This window comes from Carettochelys insculpta, chromosome 28 (assembly GCF_033958435.1).
Source record: "Carettochelys insculpta isolate YL-2023 chromosome 28, ASM3395843v1, whole genome shotgun sequence".
Lineage (NCBI taxonomy): Eukaryota > Metazoa > Chordata > Testudines > Carettochelyidae > Carettochelys > Carettochelys insculpta.
Window position 1 is genome coordinate 10973009 of NC_134164.1, and position 21982 is coordinate 10994990.

Here is a 21982-nt window from a genome sequence, read left to right on the forward strand (position 1 = left end):
CTGCTTAAGCCAAGGTTGTCCTTTGCCATATTTTCTATCTTTCCTATGCAGCAGGATAGCATGCTTTTGGGCCCTTAATAATGTCCCTTTGAAAAACTGCCAACCCTCCTCAGCTGTTTTTCCCCTCAGTTTTACTTCCGATGAGACCTTACCTACGAGCTCTCTGAGTTTACCAACATCTCCCTTCCTGAAATCCATTATCTCTATTTTGCTGTGTTCCCTTCTACCCTTCCTTAGAATTGTGAACTCTATGATTTCATGATCACTTTCACCCAAGCTGCCTTCCACTTTCAAATTCTCTACCAATTCCTCCCTATTTGTTAAAATCAAATCTAGAACAGCTTCCCCCCCCGGGTAGCCTTTTCAACCTTTTGGAATAAAAAATTGTCTCCAGTGCAATCCAGGAACTTACTGGATAGTCTGTGCCCTGCTGTGTGAGTTTCCCAACATATATCTGGATAGTTGAAGTTCCCCATCACCACCAAATCCTGGGCCCTGCATGACTTTGTTAGTTGTTTAAAAAAAGCCTCATCCACCTCTTCCACCTGGGTAGATGGCCTGTAGTAGACTCCTAGCAGGATATCACCCTTGTTTTTTACCCCTCTTAGTCTCACCCAGAGACTCTCAACACATCCATCTCCTACGTCCATCTCCACCTCAGTCCAAGTGTGCATATTTTTAATATATAAGGCAGCACCTCTCCCCTTCCTTCCCTGTCTATGCTTCCTACGCAGGCTGTAACCTTCAATAGTAACATACCAATCATATGTATTATCCCACCAAGTTTCCGTGATGCCAACAATGTCATAGTTGTATTTATGTATTAGCGCTTCCAGTTTTTCCTGCTTATTACCCATAATTCTTGCATTTGTATATAGGCATCTAGGATATTGATTTGATCTTGCCTCCCTGTTTTTCCCTGACCCTCTTTTTACTCTGACATTGTTGCCCATGCTCTTTCCCATTTCTGACCCATATCCCAGGTTTCCATGTTCTCCACTTACCTGTGGGCTTCGCTCCCCTGTCCCCATCGAACCTAGTTTAAAGCCCTACTCACTAGGTTAGCCAGTCTGTGTCCAAATAGGGTCTTCCCTCTCCTCGAAAGGTGAATGCCATCTCTGTCTAGCAGTTCTTCCTGGAATACCATCCCGTAGTCAAGGAAGCCAAAGCCCTCCTGGCGACACCATCTTCGAAGCCAGGCATTCAACTGTAAGCCAGGCATTCACCTAGGAGTGCATGGAAGGGAAAGGCATGTTGGCAGGTCCTGGAGCAGCCTGGCACAGGGCTAGGTTGTAGAATGGGATGGTTGCTCACTGCAACATGGTCAGCCTGGGTCTTGCTGGGAGGGGAGGGACATCCCAATATTGATTATGGCTGATCAGCACTGGATCTGGTGAATAACTGCTGTGTCCATCTTGCAAGAGGTTTTGAGATTTCAAAAAAAAACCTTTTCCTGTCTCGCCATTTATGAAAAGTCAAAAATCTTGAACATTTTCACAAACCGACCATCCGGAAGATCTGGCTCCTTGCTGTTTCCACCACCTGGGATGCCAAAATATTAGCTGAGTTCTGTGTATAGACCTGATGGTTTACAATATAAATAAATTAAATAAATAAATAAAACCCTTTGCAAAACCTGGTAGAGATCAAGCCCCAATGCCATTGGCTTGATTTTTGCCTTACCAGTAGGAGAGGCCAGGACCACAAGCAGTCATTGATGGTACCCAGCTGGCCCTCAGAGAGCATCGCTCTGTGTGGAAAAAGTAGAGTGTAAGCCTCTTTCTCTCCCACTGAATGGTTTAACGCTTGCATGCAGTTATTGGAATGTCTGATTATAGAGCATTTTCTCTCTCCTCCAGAAAGCAAAGTGTATTTATTGCAGTGAAAGAAACTTGATATTCTCTGTCAATGCACCACGGCAAATGCCATTTTACATGGGACTGGACAACAGTCCTAAGAATTCAGCAGGACGGCTTCTGATCCTGCATATTTCAGTGTGAATATACATCAAAGGTACCTAGCTTAAAAATACCTCTGTATGCCTAGCCATTTCTGTACATTCTGAGGCCCTGCAACAGAGCTCAGACTAATTAATCCTCTCTACAAATAGCAAGGCCTGAACATTGATCTGTGTACTCGTATATTTCAGATTTTAGATAAAATATACAGAGGTATATTAGAAGCTGTCAGGATTTTTGGCAGGTTCATTTCAACGACTCAGCCTGTAATTAACAACTTTGATGAAATACCATATATTTTCCATGGCTTATGTTTCTGTTTTTCCATTTCCAATCTGATCTGTTCTCTGTAGCCTCTTTGTTCTGGGATGACCTTTGCAGGTCCAGCCTTTCTTGCCTACAATTCTGCAGCCAGATCAGGAGAGAGCTTTGTAGGAAGCATGAGGTCCTGTTGACAAACTGATTCCTTCCCCCACCTTGGCAAGTCCATTTCATGAAAAGTGTTCAGCAGCAGCTGGTTTTAAAGAGCCTGGGATGTGTCAGCCACTACCCGCAGACAGTCCAGCTGTCAGAAGTTAAGCATGTATAGAACTCACCCCTGCAATGCTAAAAGCCCAAGCCCCTGCACTTGAACTGCTGTTCTGTAGTGTATGGCCTCAGGGCATCAGCAGCTTGTGGCATATTCCCTCTGTTCCATGAGTCATCCTTTTTAGATCCATAGCCCACAATAATGGGAGTGAGGTCTCATGAGACAGGCATGGGATGGAGGAAAGGGGAGATGTCCATTGTCACTAGGGGTAGGGACAGAGGGAGTGAGTGTGGTGATGGGGAACATGTAAAATGATGAGGGTCCAAGTTTGGGTTAGAAAAGCCTATTTTTTCTTACTGCATCCTGGGGGATGTATGGTATTTCCTGTCTGCAGCAGGGTCAGCAAACTGGATCACAGCCCCCCTCCCCCCGTCCCCCGGATAATCTCACCTCTGGTTTTCTGCTAACCGGGTGCTTGAGTAATAACATGGTGCAGGGCCAGAGCCAACCACCCACTTGGCAGAAGGGCAAATGGGAGCGGAGCGTATCCCCAGTTCGAGACAGAGTGAGCAGTGGAGCCTGTGGACAGCTGAGCCCAAGGGGGAGCTAATCCAGCAACAGCTCTGCCTCGGCGGCTGGAGAGCTCTGCACGCTAGCCAGGCAATATTACTATTGCCATGGATTGGGGGCTGCCCTGTGCTGTGTGGGAAAAGGAGGATGGAAGGTGCTGGCTCCCCATGCATAAAAGTGCTGAGGGATGGAGCATCCCCTCAGCCAAAGGGAATCCTGCATCAGACACAGCCCCTCAGGGGTGCAGCAGGACATGCGCCTTGCAGGAGGGTGGCATGCTGTTCTCCAGCATGGAAGCAGCGACACACCCATCTCAGGCCTCACGCCTAGCCTCTGCCCCCCTGCCCAAGCCAGGTTCATTTGGCCTGGCTGCATCCCCCTCAGCCAAGCTCTGGCCAACGCCTCTAGTGGCTGGTTTTGGCACTGCACCCTTTGGAGTGGGTTTCTGGAAAGCCAGCTTAAGTCAATACATTTGTGAGCCAGTTCCTGCCTCCTGCTGACGTCCGTGGAGCACCTGCTCCAGAAGGGGCGGGGGAGGGGATGAGAGTATAAATGCAAAGGGAACAGGACTGAGCCCTAGTGCATCACTCGTGCCTGGGATCACTCCCTGTGTTTAGGATGGAGCTGCCCCGGGTGACCTGCAGCGCTTGGGACATGTGTCTCCTCAAAGCTTTGCTGGCTGAGTTTTTGGGCACTGGGATCTTTCTCTTCACTGGCATGGCCTCCATCACTCTGTGGAGTCAGCCTGCAGCTGACCCAGAGAATTTGGGCAGCCCTACCCAGAGCCACCCCTCTGAGTCGAGTGGTACCCTGTCCTCAGCCCCATCAGCTGCGGCCAACACCCACAGCCTGGGAGATGTGGGAATGCTGGCTCCTTGCAACCTGGCCTCCCACAACCTGCTTCATGTGTCGCTAGCCTTTGGGAGCTCAGCAGCTCTCATGGCCTACTGCACACTGCCTCTGAGTGGTGGTCATCTGAACCCAGCAGTGACCATCTCCATGCTGGTGGCTGTGAGAGTGAGGCCTGCCTGGGCCATGTGTTACATCATAGCACAGCTGCTTGGGGGAATCACCGCCTCAGCTCTCTTCTATGGGCTGACTCCAGAACACACCCGGGGGGAGATGGGTGTCAACAAGGTGAGTGAAAGGTTCAAGGGCCACGGGAAGTTGATAGGACATGAGCCAGGTATGTTAAAGTGACCAACTTTGCGTGGCCTAGGACTGGGCAGGCGGGGGGGCTGAACTTTGTGTTGGAACCAGTTGGTTCAGATCCTTTCACGATGACACATTTTGACTTTGCCCTTCATATCAATGTTTCATTTTGGAATTTAGAGAGATTTATAGACCAAGCAATGAATGCAAAACCAGGGGATGAAAAAGAATACAAAGCCTGGAAAAAATAGTTTGGTTTTCTTTGTTTCCATCTTGTTTCAGGTGTTTTTAGTCTGAAATGAATTTTTACTATAGTTTTTGCTTGTTTTAGTAAGAAAAACTAAAACAAATTATTTTTTTTATTGAACAACCCCAAAACACCAATCATTTGCCCAGCTCTTGCATGTTGTCTGTTTCCAGATACAAAGAGCAAGCCAGCTACTCTCACTTCTATATTAAAAGAATTTTAGATTAAGGAAACACTGTGACGTCGCAAGGAGAGAGATCATAGTGTGTGTATATTTGAAGTGACTGTCTGCATGGAACTCAGCACACAGGGAATGCTTACAAAAGTCCCAAAGAGTACAGAAGTAAAACTCGGGCTAAGGACAGGTGTGCACTTAAAATGGTTCATTGTTGCGCAACTGTACTGCTGTAATGCTTTTAATGAAGATGTTCTAAGCTGACAAGCTAGGACATCTGTGGTTACCTTGCTTAATCCACCTGCTGGATTTACACCCCTGAGCAATGTAGTGACACTGAAGACATTTTGTAGCATAGACCAGGGCCAGCTGCCCAAAACCTTTCACTGCTGAAAAATGCAGTGTCAGCAACACCAAAACATTTTGCAAATTCATGATAGTTTTCCCAAATTTCGGGGGTAAAACTGTGTGCACCTTCCTCTGAAGAATCATCTGTTGCTGGTTGGAACAGTAATCTGGGCTGGGAGGAACTGTGAGGAGGTCTCCTACCCTGGCAATGCTCTGTTGCCAGCTCCAGTCACACCTTTTGCAGCATAGCCTGTCATGCTAGGTGGAGGCATTTTTGTCTCCCGCTGTCACAGAGTCATAGAATCATAGAAATATAGAGCTGGAAGGGACCTCAAAGGGTCATCTAGTCCAGCCCCCTGCTTCAAGCAGGATCAACCCCAACCAAGTCATCCCATTCAGGACCTTGTCAAGCCAGGACTTAAAAACCTCAAGAGATGGAGAATCCACCACTTCTCTAGGCAACACATTCCAGTGCTTCAGTTGTTCCTAATATCTAACCTACATCTCCCTCTGTAACTCCTTTCTCCTTGTTCTGCCATCTGACACTGCTGAGAACAGTTTCTCTCCATCCTGTTTAGATTTTACCTTCAGGAAGTTGAAGGCTGCTATTAAACCACCCCTCAGTCTTCTCTTCTGTAAACTAAACAAGCCCAAATCCCTCAGCCTATACTCATAGGTCATGTGCACCAGCCCCTTAATCATTTTGGTTGCCCTCCGCCAAACCTGCTCCAGCACATCCACATCTTTTTTATACTGGGGGGGGGGCTCAAAACTGGACACAATATTCCAGATGTGGCCTCACCAGTGCCACATAGAGGGAAACAACCACTTCTCTAGATCTGCTTGAAATGCTCCTTCTAATGCACCTTAAAATTCTGTTACCCTTCTTGGCTACAAGGGCACACTGTTTACATTTATCCAGCCTTTCATCCACCAAAAGGGTGGTAGAAGGTGCCAGAAAGTTCCAGAGATTGTATCTGCTTATGTTTGTGCAAAGGAGGGTATTTAATCTGAGGAGAGGTCTACACTTAAAACACTGCACTGCTGCAGCTCTGCCTTGGGGCATCAAAAAGAAGATGTTTTGATACCAACTGGCAAGCTTCTTCTGCTGACATAGGTAATCCACCTCACTGAGAGGCAATAGCTATATCAACAGGAGAACCTTTCCCACTGATGTAGTGCTGTCTACACTAGGGATTAGCTCGGTGTAAATGCATTGCTGAGGGGAGTGGATTTGTCATATCCCTGAGTGACAGAGGCTGCGTCTACACGTGCACGCTACTTCGAAGTAGTGGCACCAACTTCGAAATAGCGCCCGTCGCGTCTACACGCATCAGGCGCTATTTCGAAGTTAACTTCGACGTTAGGCGGCGAGACGTCAAAGTCGCTAACCTCATGAGGGCTACGTCTGCACGTGCACGCTACATCGAAATAGCTAATTTCGAAGTAGTGACATCGAAATAGGATATTTCGATGAATAACGTCTACACGTCCTCCAGGGCCAGCAACGTCGATGTTCAACTTCTACGTTGCTCAGCCCAACATCGAAATAGGCGCAGCGAGGGAACGTCTACACGCCAAAGTAGCACACATCGAAATAAGGGAGCCAGGCACAGCTGCAGACAGGGTCACGGGGCGGACTCAACAGCAAGTCGCTCCCTTAAAGGGCCCCTCCCAGACACACTTTCATTAAACAGTGCAAGATACACAGAGCCAACAACTAGTTGCAGACCCTGTATATGCAGCACGGACCCCCAGCTGCAGCAGCAGCAGCCAGAAGCCCTGGGCTAAGGGCTGCTGCCCACGGTGACCACAGAGCCCTGCAAGGGCTGGAGAGAGAGTATCTCTCAACCCCCCAGCTGATGGCCGCCATGGAGGACCCCTCTATTTCGATGTTGCGGGACGCGGATCGTCTACACGTCCCTACTTCGATGTTGAACGTCGAAGTAGGGCGCTATTCCCATCCGCTCATGGGGTTAGCGACTTCGACGTCTCGCCGCCTAACGTCGATTTCAACTTCGAAATAGCGCCCAACACGTGTAGACGTGACGGGCGCTATTTCGAAGTTACTGCCGCTACTTCGAAGTAGCGTGCACGTGTAGACGCAGCCGAGGAGATAGGAATAGCGTCCTACTTCGACGTTCAACGTCGAAGTAGGGACCGTGTAGACGATCCGCGTCCCGCAACGTCGAAATTGCTGGGTCCTCCATGGCGGCCATCAGCTGGGGGGTTGAGAGATGCTCTCTCTCCAGCCCCTGCGGGGCTCTATGGTCACCGTGGGCAGCAGCCCTTAGCCCAGGGCTTCTGGCTGCTTCTGCGGCAGCTGGGGATCTATGCTGCAGGCACAGGGTCTGCAACCAGTTGTCAGCTCTGTGTATCTTGTGTTGTTTAGTGCAACTGTGTCTGGGAGGGGCCATTGAAGGGAGCGGCTGGCTGTTGAGTCCACCCTGTGACCCTGTCTGCAGCTGTGCCTGGCATCCCTATTTCGATGTGTGCTACTTTGACGTGTAGACGTTCCCTCGCTGCGCCTATTTCGATGTTGGGCTGAGCAACGTAGAAGTTGAACATCGACGTTGCCGGCCCTGGAGGAGGTGTAGACGCTATTCATCGAAATAGACTATTTCGATGACGCAACATTGAAATAAGCTATTTCGATGTTGGCTGCATGTGTAGACGTAGCCAGAGTTCTATTGATACAAAAAGCAGTCAAGTAGCACTTTAAAGACCAGCAAAATAGTTTATTAGGTGCTCGGGGGTCATGTTATGCAACATGTTATGCGACCCCTGAGCACCTAATAAATTATTTTGCTAGTCTTTAAAGTGCTACTTGACTGCTTTTTGTTTTGATAGTGTATAGACTAGCACAGCTTCCTCTCTGTTACAGTTCTATTGATAGAATGCGAATGGAAGAGTAAAACCAGGGAGAAAAGGACCAGGTCAGGCAAGGGCAAAAACTGAGGACCAGGCAGGCATACAGGGCTATTCCTAGATTCCAAGGTGAGCAGGGACCATTGTGACCCCCTGTAAAACACAAGCCAGATAACTTAGCCAGTCATTGGCATTGTCTCTGGGTTTACAGGCAGGTTCTACATTTGCTACATGGCTATGGATTCACATGGAGAACTTCTTTTTTCTGGGGTCATTTAAGGGAAGACCTGGCCCCTGCCATAGCCTCCTAAAGTGACAGTGACAGCAGACGGAGTCAGAAGCTGAGGGGCTGGGTTGCTCCTGAGTTGCTCTGAAAATCTTGCTACAAAATGCCCCCTCCTTCAACCCAACAGCATCCCATCCCAGGGCACAGTGATCTCACTATCTTACCCCTACCACATGGACCATCTCTCCCTCTCCACTCAGTCCTTGCACCACGTGCCCCCTCCCTGCTCCTCCACATCACTCCTGCAGCCAGAAGTTTCCCAGGACTGTGAAAGCAGTTCCAGTTCCCCCATCACTTGCCCTGCAAAACTTCCTGCCTGGGCTCCTGGGCATTGGGGCCCCAGCACATTCCTTCCTTCTGCACCCCCAGCCAATGGGATTGGCAATGCAGAGACCCACTGTTCTCCCTTGTCACAATTCTCTGCCGGTGACTGTGACTGACATCTGGCTATTTTAGGGGGAGGCAGTCACAATTTGCTACCCCTCAGCCTCCCATCTGCAGTCTGGAAGATCAGGGTGCAGGACAGGTCAGAGCTGGGGCCCTCAAGACTGGAACAACCAGGAGAAGCTTCAGATCAGCTCATGTGCTTCAGCAGAGGTAGATGGGTTTTCAGGCTTAGAACTGCAGGGTGCTCCACCAGCCAGGAGAGAGGTGTGTTAGGAGTGGTAGCTCGAGATTGCAAAAGGAGATCTTCACCGTGGGATTCAGGAGTACAGCAGGGTACAGCCTTTTAGCTGCTTGGTGCCTGGTTCTTGTTCATGCAGCAAAACTCATCAAATTAAAAGCCCCAACATTAAGATCAAACAGTTTGGAAAGAAAGTTCACATAGAGAGTGACACAAGTGGAGTCAGCTGCTGGTTTCCCACAGCCCCATGAACCTGAGTGACACTGACATCATCTGCTTGGTCTCAGCATTTCCATAAAGCTACAATGACCTTTATGCCACCAGATCCTTCACAGATCTAGGGCTGAGCAGCCACCCTGAAGCTAAGACACAAGAATGGGGTTTAACTGCCATAGTTGCCACAGCATTGACCTTGCCAAGTAATACACCCAGTGAAACCCTGTTTTCCCAGTGACTTCATTGTGCCAAGACTTTCCTCCCCCGGTCTCAAACCTGTCATCTTGTCTGCTCTTGGAACTACATGCACAGTAGGAAGCAAACTTGAATAAAGCCCTGTAAATTTAAAAACAGAAACTGAAGATGAAATTCTAAACAAAAAGTGACTTCAATTCAAAAAATCAATGTGGTTTCATTTTTTCGGATCTCCCTTCCTCAACAGAAACAGTTCCATGAAATTGATGTGAGGATGTAAAATGTTTCAGTCCCTCTAACTCTGCATTGCTTTTTGGTTAAAAAAAGAAAGAGTTTGCCCAACAAATTTTGTCCAGTTTTAATCCTGAACTGATGTCTTGGGGACCTGGGCAGGATGGTCTGGACCCAGCAAACTTTTCCACTCTAAGGGGCCAGCTCTGAGGTCCTAACCCAGGCAAAACTCCCAGTAAAGTAAATAAGAGTTGGCAAGATTTGAATGGGGGAGTCCATGGCTCTGTGACAGAAATTGATAAACAGTTCAGGGAAGAACAGGCTAGCTTCTGAAGTGAGAAATTGACCAAATAGCAACTCTCAGAGTGATCAGAGAACAATTGCTTGTGTGGAGCTCACCCCCTGTACATAACCTTCATAGACTTCAAAAAAGCCTTCAAAAGTATTGATAGGGACACTTGGTGGAAACTGCTGCAATGATGTGGCCTCCCATCCAAAATTATTAACCTGATCTGTTCAATGTGTGAACTCTTTTGTTTACAAGGGTGTCTTGACAGAATCCTTCAGCACACTCTCAGGAGCGTGACAAGGGTGCCTATTGTCACCTTTTCTGTTCTTGATCACAATGGACTGGATTATGAGCAGGACAGCAGGTGGCCATCAATGAGGCATTCAGTGGACACTTTTCAAACAGCTAGAGGACATTGGTTTTGCTGACAATGTCACCCTTCTTTCACATCGACATGAAAACATGGAAGAAAAGGTTACAACACTGGACAAAACTGCCTCAATGACTGGACTGAGCACAAGGGAAAGGCCAAGACAATGAGGATCAACCAGTCCAACAACAACGCCATCACAGTGAAAGGGGATGACCAGGAAGATGTGGAGCAGTTCACCTCCTTGGAGAGCATGATGGGCAGAGACAGAGGAACAGATAGGGATAGCAATGCCAGGATAGGGAAAGCAACAGCTGCCTTCAAGACTCTTTGTCCCATATGGAGTTCACAAATAATATCTGCAAAGATGAAACTGTGAGTCTTCAACACAAATGTGAAGAGAATGCTCTAGTGTGGATGTGAGACCTGGTGTACTAAAAAGTCTTCAAATCATAAGCAAGCTTGTCCCTGTTCCGTCTGTGATTAAAATGCAGAATTCTCGCTTATGTGCTCATGGTGGGAGCAAGGGGCTGCTGTGACATGGTTCTTGCTGAAAGAGGAATCCACTATATAATCAGAGGACTAGTTGCTCCCACATGCCAGCAACGAAGCTCTGACTCACACGAAAGGCAGATTGCAATACAATGAGAAGGTTAATCAAAAAGGACCTCAAGCTAAGAGTAAAAGAAGATGGCATGTAACTCTGTAGCTCTTGTGACGTAAATGCCATGATGCTGGAAGACCTGTAGCCACCTCATGCCAAAGTTTCTGGGCCTCACTGAATATTGATGACTGTGGAGCTGGAAACTGGTCTGGCTTCCCAGTGTGTGAGTGCTGTTAAAACAGACATTAGCATTTGAAAAACTTGGTTTGTGTTTAATCTTACAAAATGCTTGTTGGATGCCACACATATGAATAGAGCTGTAGCCCATGATGTAAAGCCCTCCCTCCAGCTACACTGCAGTGAAGGATTGACAGCAGGCCTCTGTCTTCTGAGTTGGGCTGCAAGATGCTAAAATGCAGTCTAGACCTTTGGGCTCAAGCCAGAGCCAAGCCCTTGTGTTCCCTGTGAATGGAGAGGGTTACAGACCTCAGGCCACACATCCGAACTACAGTGTTACAACCTGTAGTGGGGTCCACCTGCTTGCAAGCACCTCTCTGTGCCATGATGTAAAGTGATAGTTAAGTGTCTGTGCAGTAACTAGGAAGTGATTGTTATAGCTGTAAAACCCCAAGGTCAGGAGAGAAGTATTATGGCAGGTTTACACTAACATGTTTTGCTTCCAAAAACTGCCTTTTGGGGACAAAACAATGAGAACGTTCACACTGCAATGTGGCTTTTGTTGGGAAAAATGCCCAGTTTTGGCAATAAAAAACTTCCACCCCTTGAAGAGACTATTTTTCTTTTCTCCTCCCTTTATTGTGGAGAACGACCAAGTGTAGACACTGCTGTTTGTTTTGTCACCAGAAATGACTTCCACCAGTATCCCACAATTCCTGCCCTGCTGGCTCTGCTCAGTGGTTGATCTCCACTGCCCAGCAGGCACATACCCATCCTCTTTCAGAGCTCTGGGTCTGGGAAGTATGTGACAGCTTAATGAGCCCAGCGCTACACCAAGGGAAAATACTGATTTAAAATATGCAACCCCAGTTATGTGAATTCAGTAGGTGGAGTTGACACGTCCTAAACCGATTTTTCCTGCTGTCTCCACAGTGGGAGGTTGATGGGAGAAACTCTCCTGTTGACTTCCCTTACTCCTCCCAACAGCAAAGAGTACCAGGGTCAGTGGTGGAACTCTGGTAGTTCCATTTTTGCACAGCCTCATTAGGTGCATGAAATCAAACCCCGGAAGGTCGACTGCCACTGCATTGATCTTCTGGTAACCGTAGATGTCTCCAGATCTGCTCTGTTTGAGGAACAAACAAAGAACAAATCATTGGACTGCTCCTGTACAGCCCTGTGCTAGGAACATGGGACAGGCAGACTGCTGCAGCAGGGGGAGGGGGATAGATTGCTGTGTTGCTTTGGCATTCCTCAGCACCCAGAGCTCATGAAGCTACTCACAAGGAGGCTCTCAGAAGCTGAGAAAGCTGTGGGAGAACTCAGAGGGAATCCCAAATTGCACAGGGATCGACCAGCCTTCCTACAATACTGTACTGTGGGATACATACCACAATGCATTGCTCACTCTGTCAATGATGATGTCCCCAACACAGACATGATCTGTGGACAGAGGGAACTAGTGTGAACATGCTCTGGCTATTTTTGTTTTGGCAATTTTTGGGTGTTGACATAAGTTTTGTCAACAAAACTTGGTAGTAAGTATCAGAGAGGTAGCTGTGTTAGTCTGTATCTTTGAGAACACCAAGAAGTCCTGTGGCACCTTACAGACTAACAGATATTTTTGGAGCATAAGCTTTCATGGGCAAAGACCCGCTGCATCAGATGCATCTGATGAAGTGGGTCTTTGTCCACGAAAGTTTATGCTCCAAAATATCTGTTAGTCTATAAGGTGCCACAGGACTTCTTGGTGTTCTCAAAAACTCGGTACTGTAGCTAGACCCTCAGAGGGTGTGAAATACAGTATACCAAAGAAGTGACATCTTCTTCCCAACTGTAGAAGGCCTGGAGACACCAGACAAATAACTGTGGAGCATCAGGTTAGAAACAGCTTTGTTGATTGTTTCCCCCATGCCATGAAGAGGATGTACACAAGACCTCCTCCCATCACCTTTTGAATGCTGCGGGGAAGGGAATAAAAAACCCTGTCAAAGAGAAATTATTGTCTCTGTACTGCTTGGGACTTGGAGGGGACAATGCATCAAAGCATAAATGAGGGACTGCTAAACTGGATAGTTGGAATCAGCCCTAAGGGCTGACACCTACAATTTCAAGGCACTGGGGCTGTAGCAGAATATGTCATGGAGATCTCTAGGAATCATAGATGCTGTGACTTCTGTGACACAAAAGTAGGCTTTCCTATCATTTAAATCCACTTCTGTATTAGATGATTGGATAAGAAGATAAGAACGCCCACACTAGGTCAGACCGAATATTCCTCTGGCCCAGTGTCTTGTCTTTTAAAAAAGGCTCCAGAAATGATCCCAGCAATTACAGGCCAGTAAGCCTAACTTCAGACTGATGGAAGCTATAGTAAAGAACAAGAATCACCAGGCACACAAATAAACACAATTTTTGGAGAAGAGTCAATATGGGTTTTGTAAGGGGAAATCATGCCTCACTAGTCTACTAGGATTCTTTGAGGAAGTCAACAAGTATGTGGACAAGGGTGATCCAATGGATATAGCGTAGTTAGATTTTGACAAGATCCTTTACTGAATGCTCTTAAGCAACGTAAGGTGTCATGGGATACAAGGGAAGATCCTCTCATGGACTGGTAACGAGTTAAAAGAAAGGAAACAACAGATAGGAGTAAATGGTCAGTTCTCAGAATGGAGAGAAGTAAATAGTGATGTCCCCCATGGATCTGTCCTGGGACCAGTACTTTTCAACATATTTATAAATGATCTGAAATGGGGTAAACAGTGAACCTGGAAAAATTTGCAGATGATACAAAATTACTCAAGATAGTTAAGTCCAAAACAGATGCTGAAGAGTTACAAAGAGATCTCACAAAACTGGGTGACTGGGCAACAAAATGGCAGATGAAATTTAGTGTTGATAACTGCAAAGTAATGCACATTGGAAAACATGATCCTAACTGTATGTAAAAACCTATGGGGTTTAAATTAGCAGTTACTGTGTATGGAAGAAATCTTGGAGTCATTGTGTACAGTTCTCTGACAACAACCAGTGTGTAGCAGCATCAAAAACTAACAGAATCCTAGGAATCTTAAGGGGTAGACAATAAAACAGAAAATATAATATTGCATTTGTATAAATCTTGAATACAGTGTGAAGATGTGGACACTTCGTCTCCAAAAAGATATCTGAGCATTGGAAAATGTATGAAAAAGGGCAGTGAAATGATCAAGAGTATGGAATGCCTGCGATATGAAGAGAAATTAACGTCTGGTTCTTTTCAGCTTGTTAAAGAGACAATTAAGTGGGGATATGATAAAGATCTATAAAATCATGACTGGTGTGGAGACTGTAATGAGAAAGTGTTGTTTATTTCTTGTCATAGCACAAGAACAAGGGGGGCAGAAATTAAACAAATAGGTTTCAGATTTAAAACAAACAAAAGGAAGTATTTCTTCCTATAGCATGTGATCAACCTCTTATAAACTCTTTGCCAGAGAAAGACTTTTACAGGGTTAAAAAAAAACAAGTGGAATCTAGATAAATTCTTGGAGGATAGGTCCCTCAATGGCTATTAGCCAAGCTGGGCAGGGATGATGCTCTTAGTCTGTTTTCCAGAAGCTGGGAATGGGCAGCAGGGGATGGATGACTTGATGATTACCTAGTCTGTTCATTCCTTCTTGGGCACCAGACATTGGCCAGTGTCAAAAGACAGGATACTGGGATAGATGAACCTTTGAGCTGACCCATTGAGGCCATTCTTACATCCTTAGAAATTGATTTGATAAACCTGAGTGAGGGCTTTGTTTCAAAAGGGGAAGGGATTGAGGACATGGTGCATTTCTGACCATCTGTGCAGGCGCAATGGAAGGTGCAGGACAAGGGGCTGATGTGTGATTGTGAGTTTGGCAGTGGTGGGGTGTGTGTGGCTGGGTTGTGGAAGTGCCTGTGTGTCAAAGCATGGGGCCAGCAAATGTGGAAGTAGGGTAAATGGAGGGTGGAGGTTATTGTGTCTCTGCGATGGCACACTTGTGAGCAGCTTGATGTTTGTGTATGTGAGTGAGTGTGTTCACATACAGGTGCAAGTTACCAAACCACTCTGCTGCTGATAACAAAACTGATAGCGAGGGCTTTCCATTAGTACAGCACAAAGCCATTTACAAGGAGATCAGTATCATTATCCCCATTGTACAGATGGGGAAACTGGGGCACAGGTCACTTGCTGAAGGGCAGGCCAATGGCTGTGCCGGGAACTGAACCCTGCTGGTCTGTGTACCAGTTCAGCACCCCGATTTCTCTTTGTAAATGATGGTGGAAGAAAAGAAAGACACTTAGTCACAAACCATGAAGGGCTCCAGCCTGAAAGGACCTACTGGTGCAATTCCTCCAGGGAGCGGCTGCCCACGCTGTGTTCAGCTTGCCCTGTACTCTTGTGCTGTGAACACCCCCGAGAATGCTCCCAAGTCATTATCTGCTGACATTCCCCAGAGCCCAGCAGAGGCTGGGCCTGCCCCAACAGAACCCCTCAGCTTTGTAATCTTGTTGTTGTGTCTCTGATTCTGAGAACAGCTGGCTCCGGGGGTCACGCTGCTGCAAGCCCTAAGCATAGAGGCAATCGTCTCCTTCCAGCTGGTCCTCTGCATTCTTGCCATGTCCGGGAGCAAGAGAGACCCTTCCAAGGGTGGACACCTGGTCATTGGGCTCTCTGTCATGTTGGGGCACCTGGTTGCTGTGAGTACATTGGTTACCTCACGTAGGAAGCCTGAACTACTTTGGGAATCTTGGCTTTCACTCAGGAGTCTCAGTTGGTGGGGCTTTGTAATGGAGTGGACTAAGCCCTGATGCCTTACCAGAGGCCAGGGTCCTTGCCACATCCCATCCCGGCCAGAGGAGAAGAAGAGAGGTCCTCCAGGTAGGACAGAGTGTCTGTCTCTCTGGCAGCCAATCAGGACCCAGCAGACCGGTATAAGAGAAGTGTCTGGGGTAGGGCTAGTCAGTTCCTCTTAGGGACTTGACCCAGGCAGATCTCTGTGTTGTCTGGGAGACCAGCAACACTTTGGACAGCTCTGAGTGTGTGCTGAACTTAGACCTGGGCAAGGCCCAGGTGTCAAAGACTGGCCACAAGGCTAACCCAAGAGCTGACATCACCATGGACAGGGCTAGTCAGATCCTAGCCTGAGAGCCTTGGAGCTGATCAGGCAAAGACCTTACATGGCACCCCTTTGCCACAGAGGGGTGCTTGCAAGCAGGTGGTCCCCGTTATAGGCTGTAACACTGTAATGCCTGAGGTCTGCAACCCTTTCCACCTAAACGGAACCCAGAGTTTGGCTCTGGCTTGAGCCCAAAGGTCTTGACTGCATTTTAGCACCTTGCAGCCCAGATTAGAAGACAAAGGCCTGCCACCAATGCTTAACTGAAATGTAGCCAGACCTTAAGGGGTAGGGCTGATGCAGCTGCAGAAATTATTTTGCTACTTGAGACCCTGATGCTTTCACTCTATCGGCAATTGCAATCTCCTTGTTTACCTCGTGTCTCTGTCATTCTTCCTCTACAGATCGGTTACACCGGATGCAGCATGAACCCGGCCCGGTCTCTAGGCCCTGCTTTGATTACTTTTGAATTTGCTAACCACTGGGTATGTCAGCTCTTTACAAGCCTCCTTTAAACTGTGCAGTGCTGTACATGTGGTTCTTTTCAGACAGTGACTGTACAGAGGACGTTGTGGGTCTCTCACTTTATTGATTACTCAGATTTAGTGTGCCCAGGTACAAGTAAAAAAGATGGGTAGTTTCTAACTACCAAACTGCAAAAGCCCCCAGGGATCTGAAGGTCAAGCTGGGTCCTTTCCCTTTCATTCATCTTGACAGTAATAAAGGTTCTGAAAGCCAGTTTCGGCTCCCAATGACACCTGTGCAGCCCCATGCCTTCAATGGCATGTTTTAAACTGACAGAAGATTAGTAACTTTCAAGGTTGATTCCCCACTCTGAGTGCAGAAGGAAGGTGCCCTCAAGAAACCTTAAAAATACCTTGCCTCTATAGGCTTCTGCTTAAAAGCTTCCCAAGGTCACAGGTTCCCTGACCTGGCACTGCCCAAGAGACAGAACCCCTTTTAAAAACCTAGGCTAATACACTTGGGATGTCTCCATGTGGCGTAACCCAAGCCCTTAACTCTCCCTTAGAAGAGAGCTGGAAAACAAAGAGGAGGAAGAAATTAAGCTGCAGTCTGTTAACTGACCTTTCAGTCTTTGGCATGGATATAAACAGACCCCTCTAGGACACAGGAATCAAATTACTGCCTTTAAAATAACGTGATTTATTACCATAACAAAAGATTTACACAATAAAGTATTTGATTGCAAAAAGTTACATGGCAATAACAAAAAGGTTAAAACACAGAGAATAACTTCCCTGTGATTCAGTTTCGAAGTTACAGTGTACAGGGAGTACATCAGCTAGTCTGAAGTCCTGCACCAAAGCCAAAGTAAAAAATAACTTGATCTCATCTGACTAAACATTTTTCTCTACTTACATATCTGTATGCCCTGATCTCCTTGTCACCTGCATATTCATGGAATTCCTTAAGCCTTCTCAGGCTTAAACATCTGTCTCTGTCCTCTGGCCACACACAAGACAGACTCCTCAGCACGTAATTTCTTTAATTCAAAAAATCCCCACCTCTCTTCCCATTGGCTTACCTGGCTGCTTGTCAAGAGAGAACCCACTCTCTAATCCTTCACAGGCACACATTCATGACACCTCCCTCCCCAAATTACAGACCATGATAGACAGTACATGCATACTGGCTGTAATTTCCTTCTTGAGGTCTAGGAGAAACATTTTTAAGGATATACATGCACACGCCTTCATTCATCACAGTAACCAGATCTGTTGATGATGCACAAGCTGGAACTTACTAGCTGGCTCACTTCCATATGGCTGTCCTGGCTTCAGCAGGGCTAGAAGGAGTCAAGAACAATTCTGCCCTGTACAGTGTGAAGCGTTCTCCAAGTCAGTAGTGGTCGCAGAATCAGGTTCATTGCAGAGAATAACCACAGCTGGCCTTTAGCACAGAGCTTGTCTCTGACCTCACTCTGGGTTCACACCGGTGCCACTCCCCTTGGTCCAATAGATCACAGCTGATTTACAGTGGTGTAGAGAAGCATGTAATCAGGCATATAATCAGTGTAAGAGGTGCTTACACTGCTGCAGGTTTGGAAAAGCTTGGCGTGTTTCTCACCTGCTGACAACTCTGCCTTTGCAGCTTGGACTGTCTCTGCCTTTGAGAGTGACGTGGCCAATCCCCTTCTTGGCTTTATGAGGGTGGCAGAGAGTGCTTCCCACATGGTGGATTTATTAAAGCTCTCAGTCTGGATACAGGTGGAGAGTAATCCCACCTAGCTTCCTTGGTGATTGATGCCTCCATAAAACCAACCAGCTTGCAATGGAAGTGGAGGGATTTTAAAAAAGGGCAAAACACGCAAACAACTACATTGCTCTGCTACTTCACAAGACTAACAGAGCCACTTGTCCTACTGCAGTGGTAGATGCCTGTGAGCTGAAGCCTTGACTGGGGCAACCAGACACTGCTGTGCTGTTTGAATGGAGTAGGGCTGATCTGCACCAGCTGGAGATCTTGTCAGATGATTCCAGTGCTGGTCATTGGCGGTTGTCCTTCAGTGCTCACTGTGGCCTTAGTAGGAGCATAGCTGCAATTACACACAAAAGGGTGCACATTTAAAGGTCCTGCTCCAAAGCCTGCTGGTTTAGAGCTTCCCAATGGGACAGGACTGGGAATTGTTCTAACTTGGGCCAAACAATGTCATTTCTCCTAAACTTGCCATGCTACACAGGGAATATCAGCACAAACAGGCTATGGTTACACTGGGGGTTCTATGTTGGGATATATTTGTCTCTTGAAATAGAAACCCTGTGGCCAGGGCTATTTTGAGCCTGGTATTTCATTCCTGCTGCCCCTCACGAGAGAGGTAGCTGGACATTTGAAACTGAACTTCTGTGTTGTGTGGCCAGCACCAAGTTCAAAATGAGCTACCTCAAAATAACTTATGCAAGTTGCACAATGCCAATTGGGTATGCTACTTTGAGACAGGGCTACAGTGCAGCCCTAGCCTTAAAGTATGGCAAAGGAACTGCAACCTTTAAAGGGTCTTATAGTGGCAAGTGTCTGGCAACATTAACTATACTTCACTGCTGGCGTCCCTGCCTGTATTCTACATAGGTACAGTCAAGCCACAGCAGACAACACTCTCTGGATTTCTGAGTCCCAATCCTTACAGTGTGTGTGGTTTTTTTTGTGGGGGTACTTGCTGGTACTGAGTACTAGCACCTCCACAGCCCCAGCCATGGGAATGGCTGGGTTTAGTGGGTGGGGAGCTGGCTGAGTACCAGCTCCTCTTGCTTTAGAAAAAAAGACCCTGTCTAGGGGTGTCAAAGGTGCTGAAACAATTGGGTTTTAGAGGGGGTGCTGAAAGTCATTGATCCATGCTGAACACCTTGTCTATCACGGAAACTGCTTCAACACAGAGGCGTGGCAGTCCCAGCACCCCTAGTTCCAGCACCTTAAAGACAGGGGGCCTTTTTAATACACAGCAAGGGAGGCTTTCTTCCTTCCCTTGTAAGGACACTGCTTCAGGGACACTGAATCTATTAGTAAATTTATGTCCGTTACACAAAATTGTTTTAATTGGAAAATAAAAAACCTGAAAAATGGAAATGTTTCATTCTGACATTTTTAAAATGAAAATCTTCCATTTTTCAGTTTTAAAAGACTTTGTTTCAAAATTTCACTTCATTTCGATGAAATCACCAACATTTTAAAAAATCTTGAAATCAAATCAAAATATTGGTGGCTGGGTCAAATAGAACATTTCATTTTGACTCCAAATATTTTTTTAGCATTTTATTTGACAAAAGCTTTGAAGTAGATTTGTTTTCTGTTCTATACCTGAAACAAGGGGGTGGGGATTTTTTTTGTTTATTTTTCAGAATTTGCAGCAAACCAAAGAGTCTTATTCCTGCAGCTCTGCTGCAGACCATGAATTCTCCATTAAAAAAGTAGCAGTACATTTGAGAGTATCCTAACTCATGTTGCTCCTAGAGAAAGACGTGGCTTTAGCACCTTGGACAGTTTGCTACAGGCAAGAAACCAAGAGCAACAGAAGCATCCCAAAAATTGGAGGACCAGAGGTGCCTAAACTGTGACTCCACCCAGCTGTGCTTCCCTTTCCTTTCTCTCCAGGCCCCACCCCTTCCCAGGAGGTCACACCCCCAGCTCACTCCTCTCTTCCCACTCTCCCTTTGTCTTGTCCTTCTGGCCAATAAAAAATGGAAGGTCATAGCCACTTCCATTATATCTGAAAGCAAACCCAGCCCAGGTGGTCCCAGATTTGCTCCAACCCATTAACATCTGTGCTCCTGCTCTTTGTACAGGTCTTCTGGGTGGGCCCAATTGTCGGTGGTCTAGCTGCAGCCATTCTCAATGCGGTGGTGCTGCCCCCAACAGGCAGTGGCTGCCGCCAGTGGCTGACAAGGCTACAGGAGGGACCGAAGGGAGATTGCAGACTGAAATCCAAGGCTGAGAGCACCACCCAGGAGATGGGCCTGAGTGAGACACCCTGAGGAGCAAAGGCAGAGAGGTACAAAGAACAGCTGGTGAGCAATGCAGTGTCACGCCTGGGGACTGAGGAACTATGGGCAGCATCAGTATGGACTTTGTGCTCCCAACTGGGCTATTTACCATCTTTAGATAATCAGGGCCATATTTCTCATACTGTCTGCCAGAAGCCAATAGGGACATGCTTTGATTTTTTTTATGCCCTTTGCATTTTATCTTCCATAATTTCCCCAAACCCAGCAAACTGTCCCAGTGCCATCCTTGCTGTATCTCAGGCAGGGCAAATATGGTCTGCAAGTCAGATCTGAGCCACCAAGCTTTTTAATCCAGCCTGTGGCTGGCCCCTACATCTGTGGAGGGAGAAATGCATTGGGTGCTGGCCTACCTCCAGGAAAATCTCTTGGCTTCTATTGGCTGGAAACCAATGCTAGGGGCTTTCAGCACCCATTGTCTGGTTTCCAGCCAATAGGAGCTAAGAGAGTTTGCTGGGACCTGGGAGTAGTGTGCAAAACTGTCCAATGGGAACTGAGAGATTTTGCTGGGGGTAGGGCAGGGAGTGAAGCCTTCCCCAACCAGTGCAAAGAATCACACTGAACAACCAATGAGTTGGGGTTGCTGCCAAACAGGAAAGTCTGCCTGAGAGTGCTGCTAGCCAACAACCGATTAGGTAAGCACCTTCCAGCCACTGCCTGCTTCTGGCATTGGACCTCACTTCCTTCCCTGACCCTGCACCTGCTCCTGCACCCCTGAAGCCAGAATCCTCTCCTGAACTCATAACTCCTTCCAGACCCTGCACCCTCCTACATCCCTCCCCCAGTCCAGTATCCTCTGCTGCACTCATACCACTCCCAGACCCTGCACCACAATAACCTCCCTTAGGTCTCAGCTCCCTCCTCCACCCAGATTCCCTCTCAGACACCCTACCTCCCTCCTGGACCCCAGTCCCCTAACCCGAGCTGCCTTCTGTACCCAGCCTCCATCCCAGACCCCATGCCCCCTCCATGGAGAAGTGTGACCCTTGTCTACTTACCAAAATCTTGGAGTGTTCCCATGAAAAATTATTGCCCACTCTTGCTCTAGCTGAGCTGAGTGGTGGTGGTTTGTACTGACAGTAACCCAGCTGACATTATTTCCAAGGGAAGTTTAACTTCTGTGCAATGAAAGATAATAGAGCAAGTAATTAAGGAAATCATCTGCAAACACTTGGAAGGTGGCAAGGTGACAGGGATCAGCGAGCATGGATTTATGAAGAACAAATCATGCCAGATGAATCTGATAGCATTCTTTGATACGATAACGAGCCTTGTGGATAAGGGAGAAGTAGTAGATGTGGTATACCTCAACTTTAGTAAGGCATTTGATACAGTCTCAAATGATATTCTTATCAATAAATTAGGCAAATACAACTTAGATGGGTCTACTATAAGGTGGGTGAAAAACTGATTGGATAACCATACTCAGAGTAGTCCTGTTCTGTGCTAGTCACCAGAGCAGCAGCTGCCTGCTGAGGCAGATGGTATGAGACGCA

The 21982-nt window shown here is 47.0% G+C and overlaps 1 protein-coding gene across 1 annotated transcript; it reads left to right on the forward strand.

Annotated features, from left to right (window-relative positions):
* Window positions 1-3675: 3675 nt before the first annotated feature.
* LOC142002860 (aquaporin-5-like) lies at window positions 3676-20459 on the forward strand. The gene is made up of 4 exons (XM_074979316.1): window positions 3676-4194; window positions 15392-15553; window positions 16377-16457; window positions 20271-20459. The coding sequence occupies exons 1-4, from the start codon at window positions 3676-3678 to the stop codon at window positions 20457-20459; spliced, it is 951 nt and encodes a 316-aa protein (XP_074835417.1).
* The last annotated feature ends 1523 nt before the right edge of the window (window positions 20460-21982 follow it).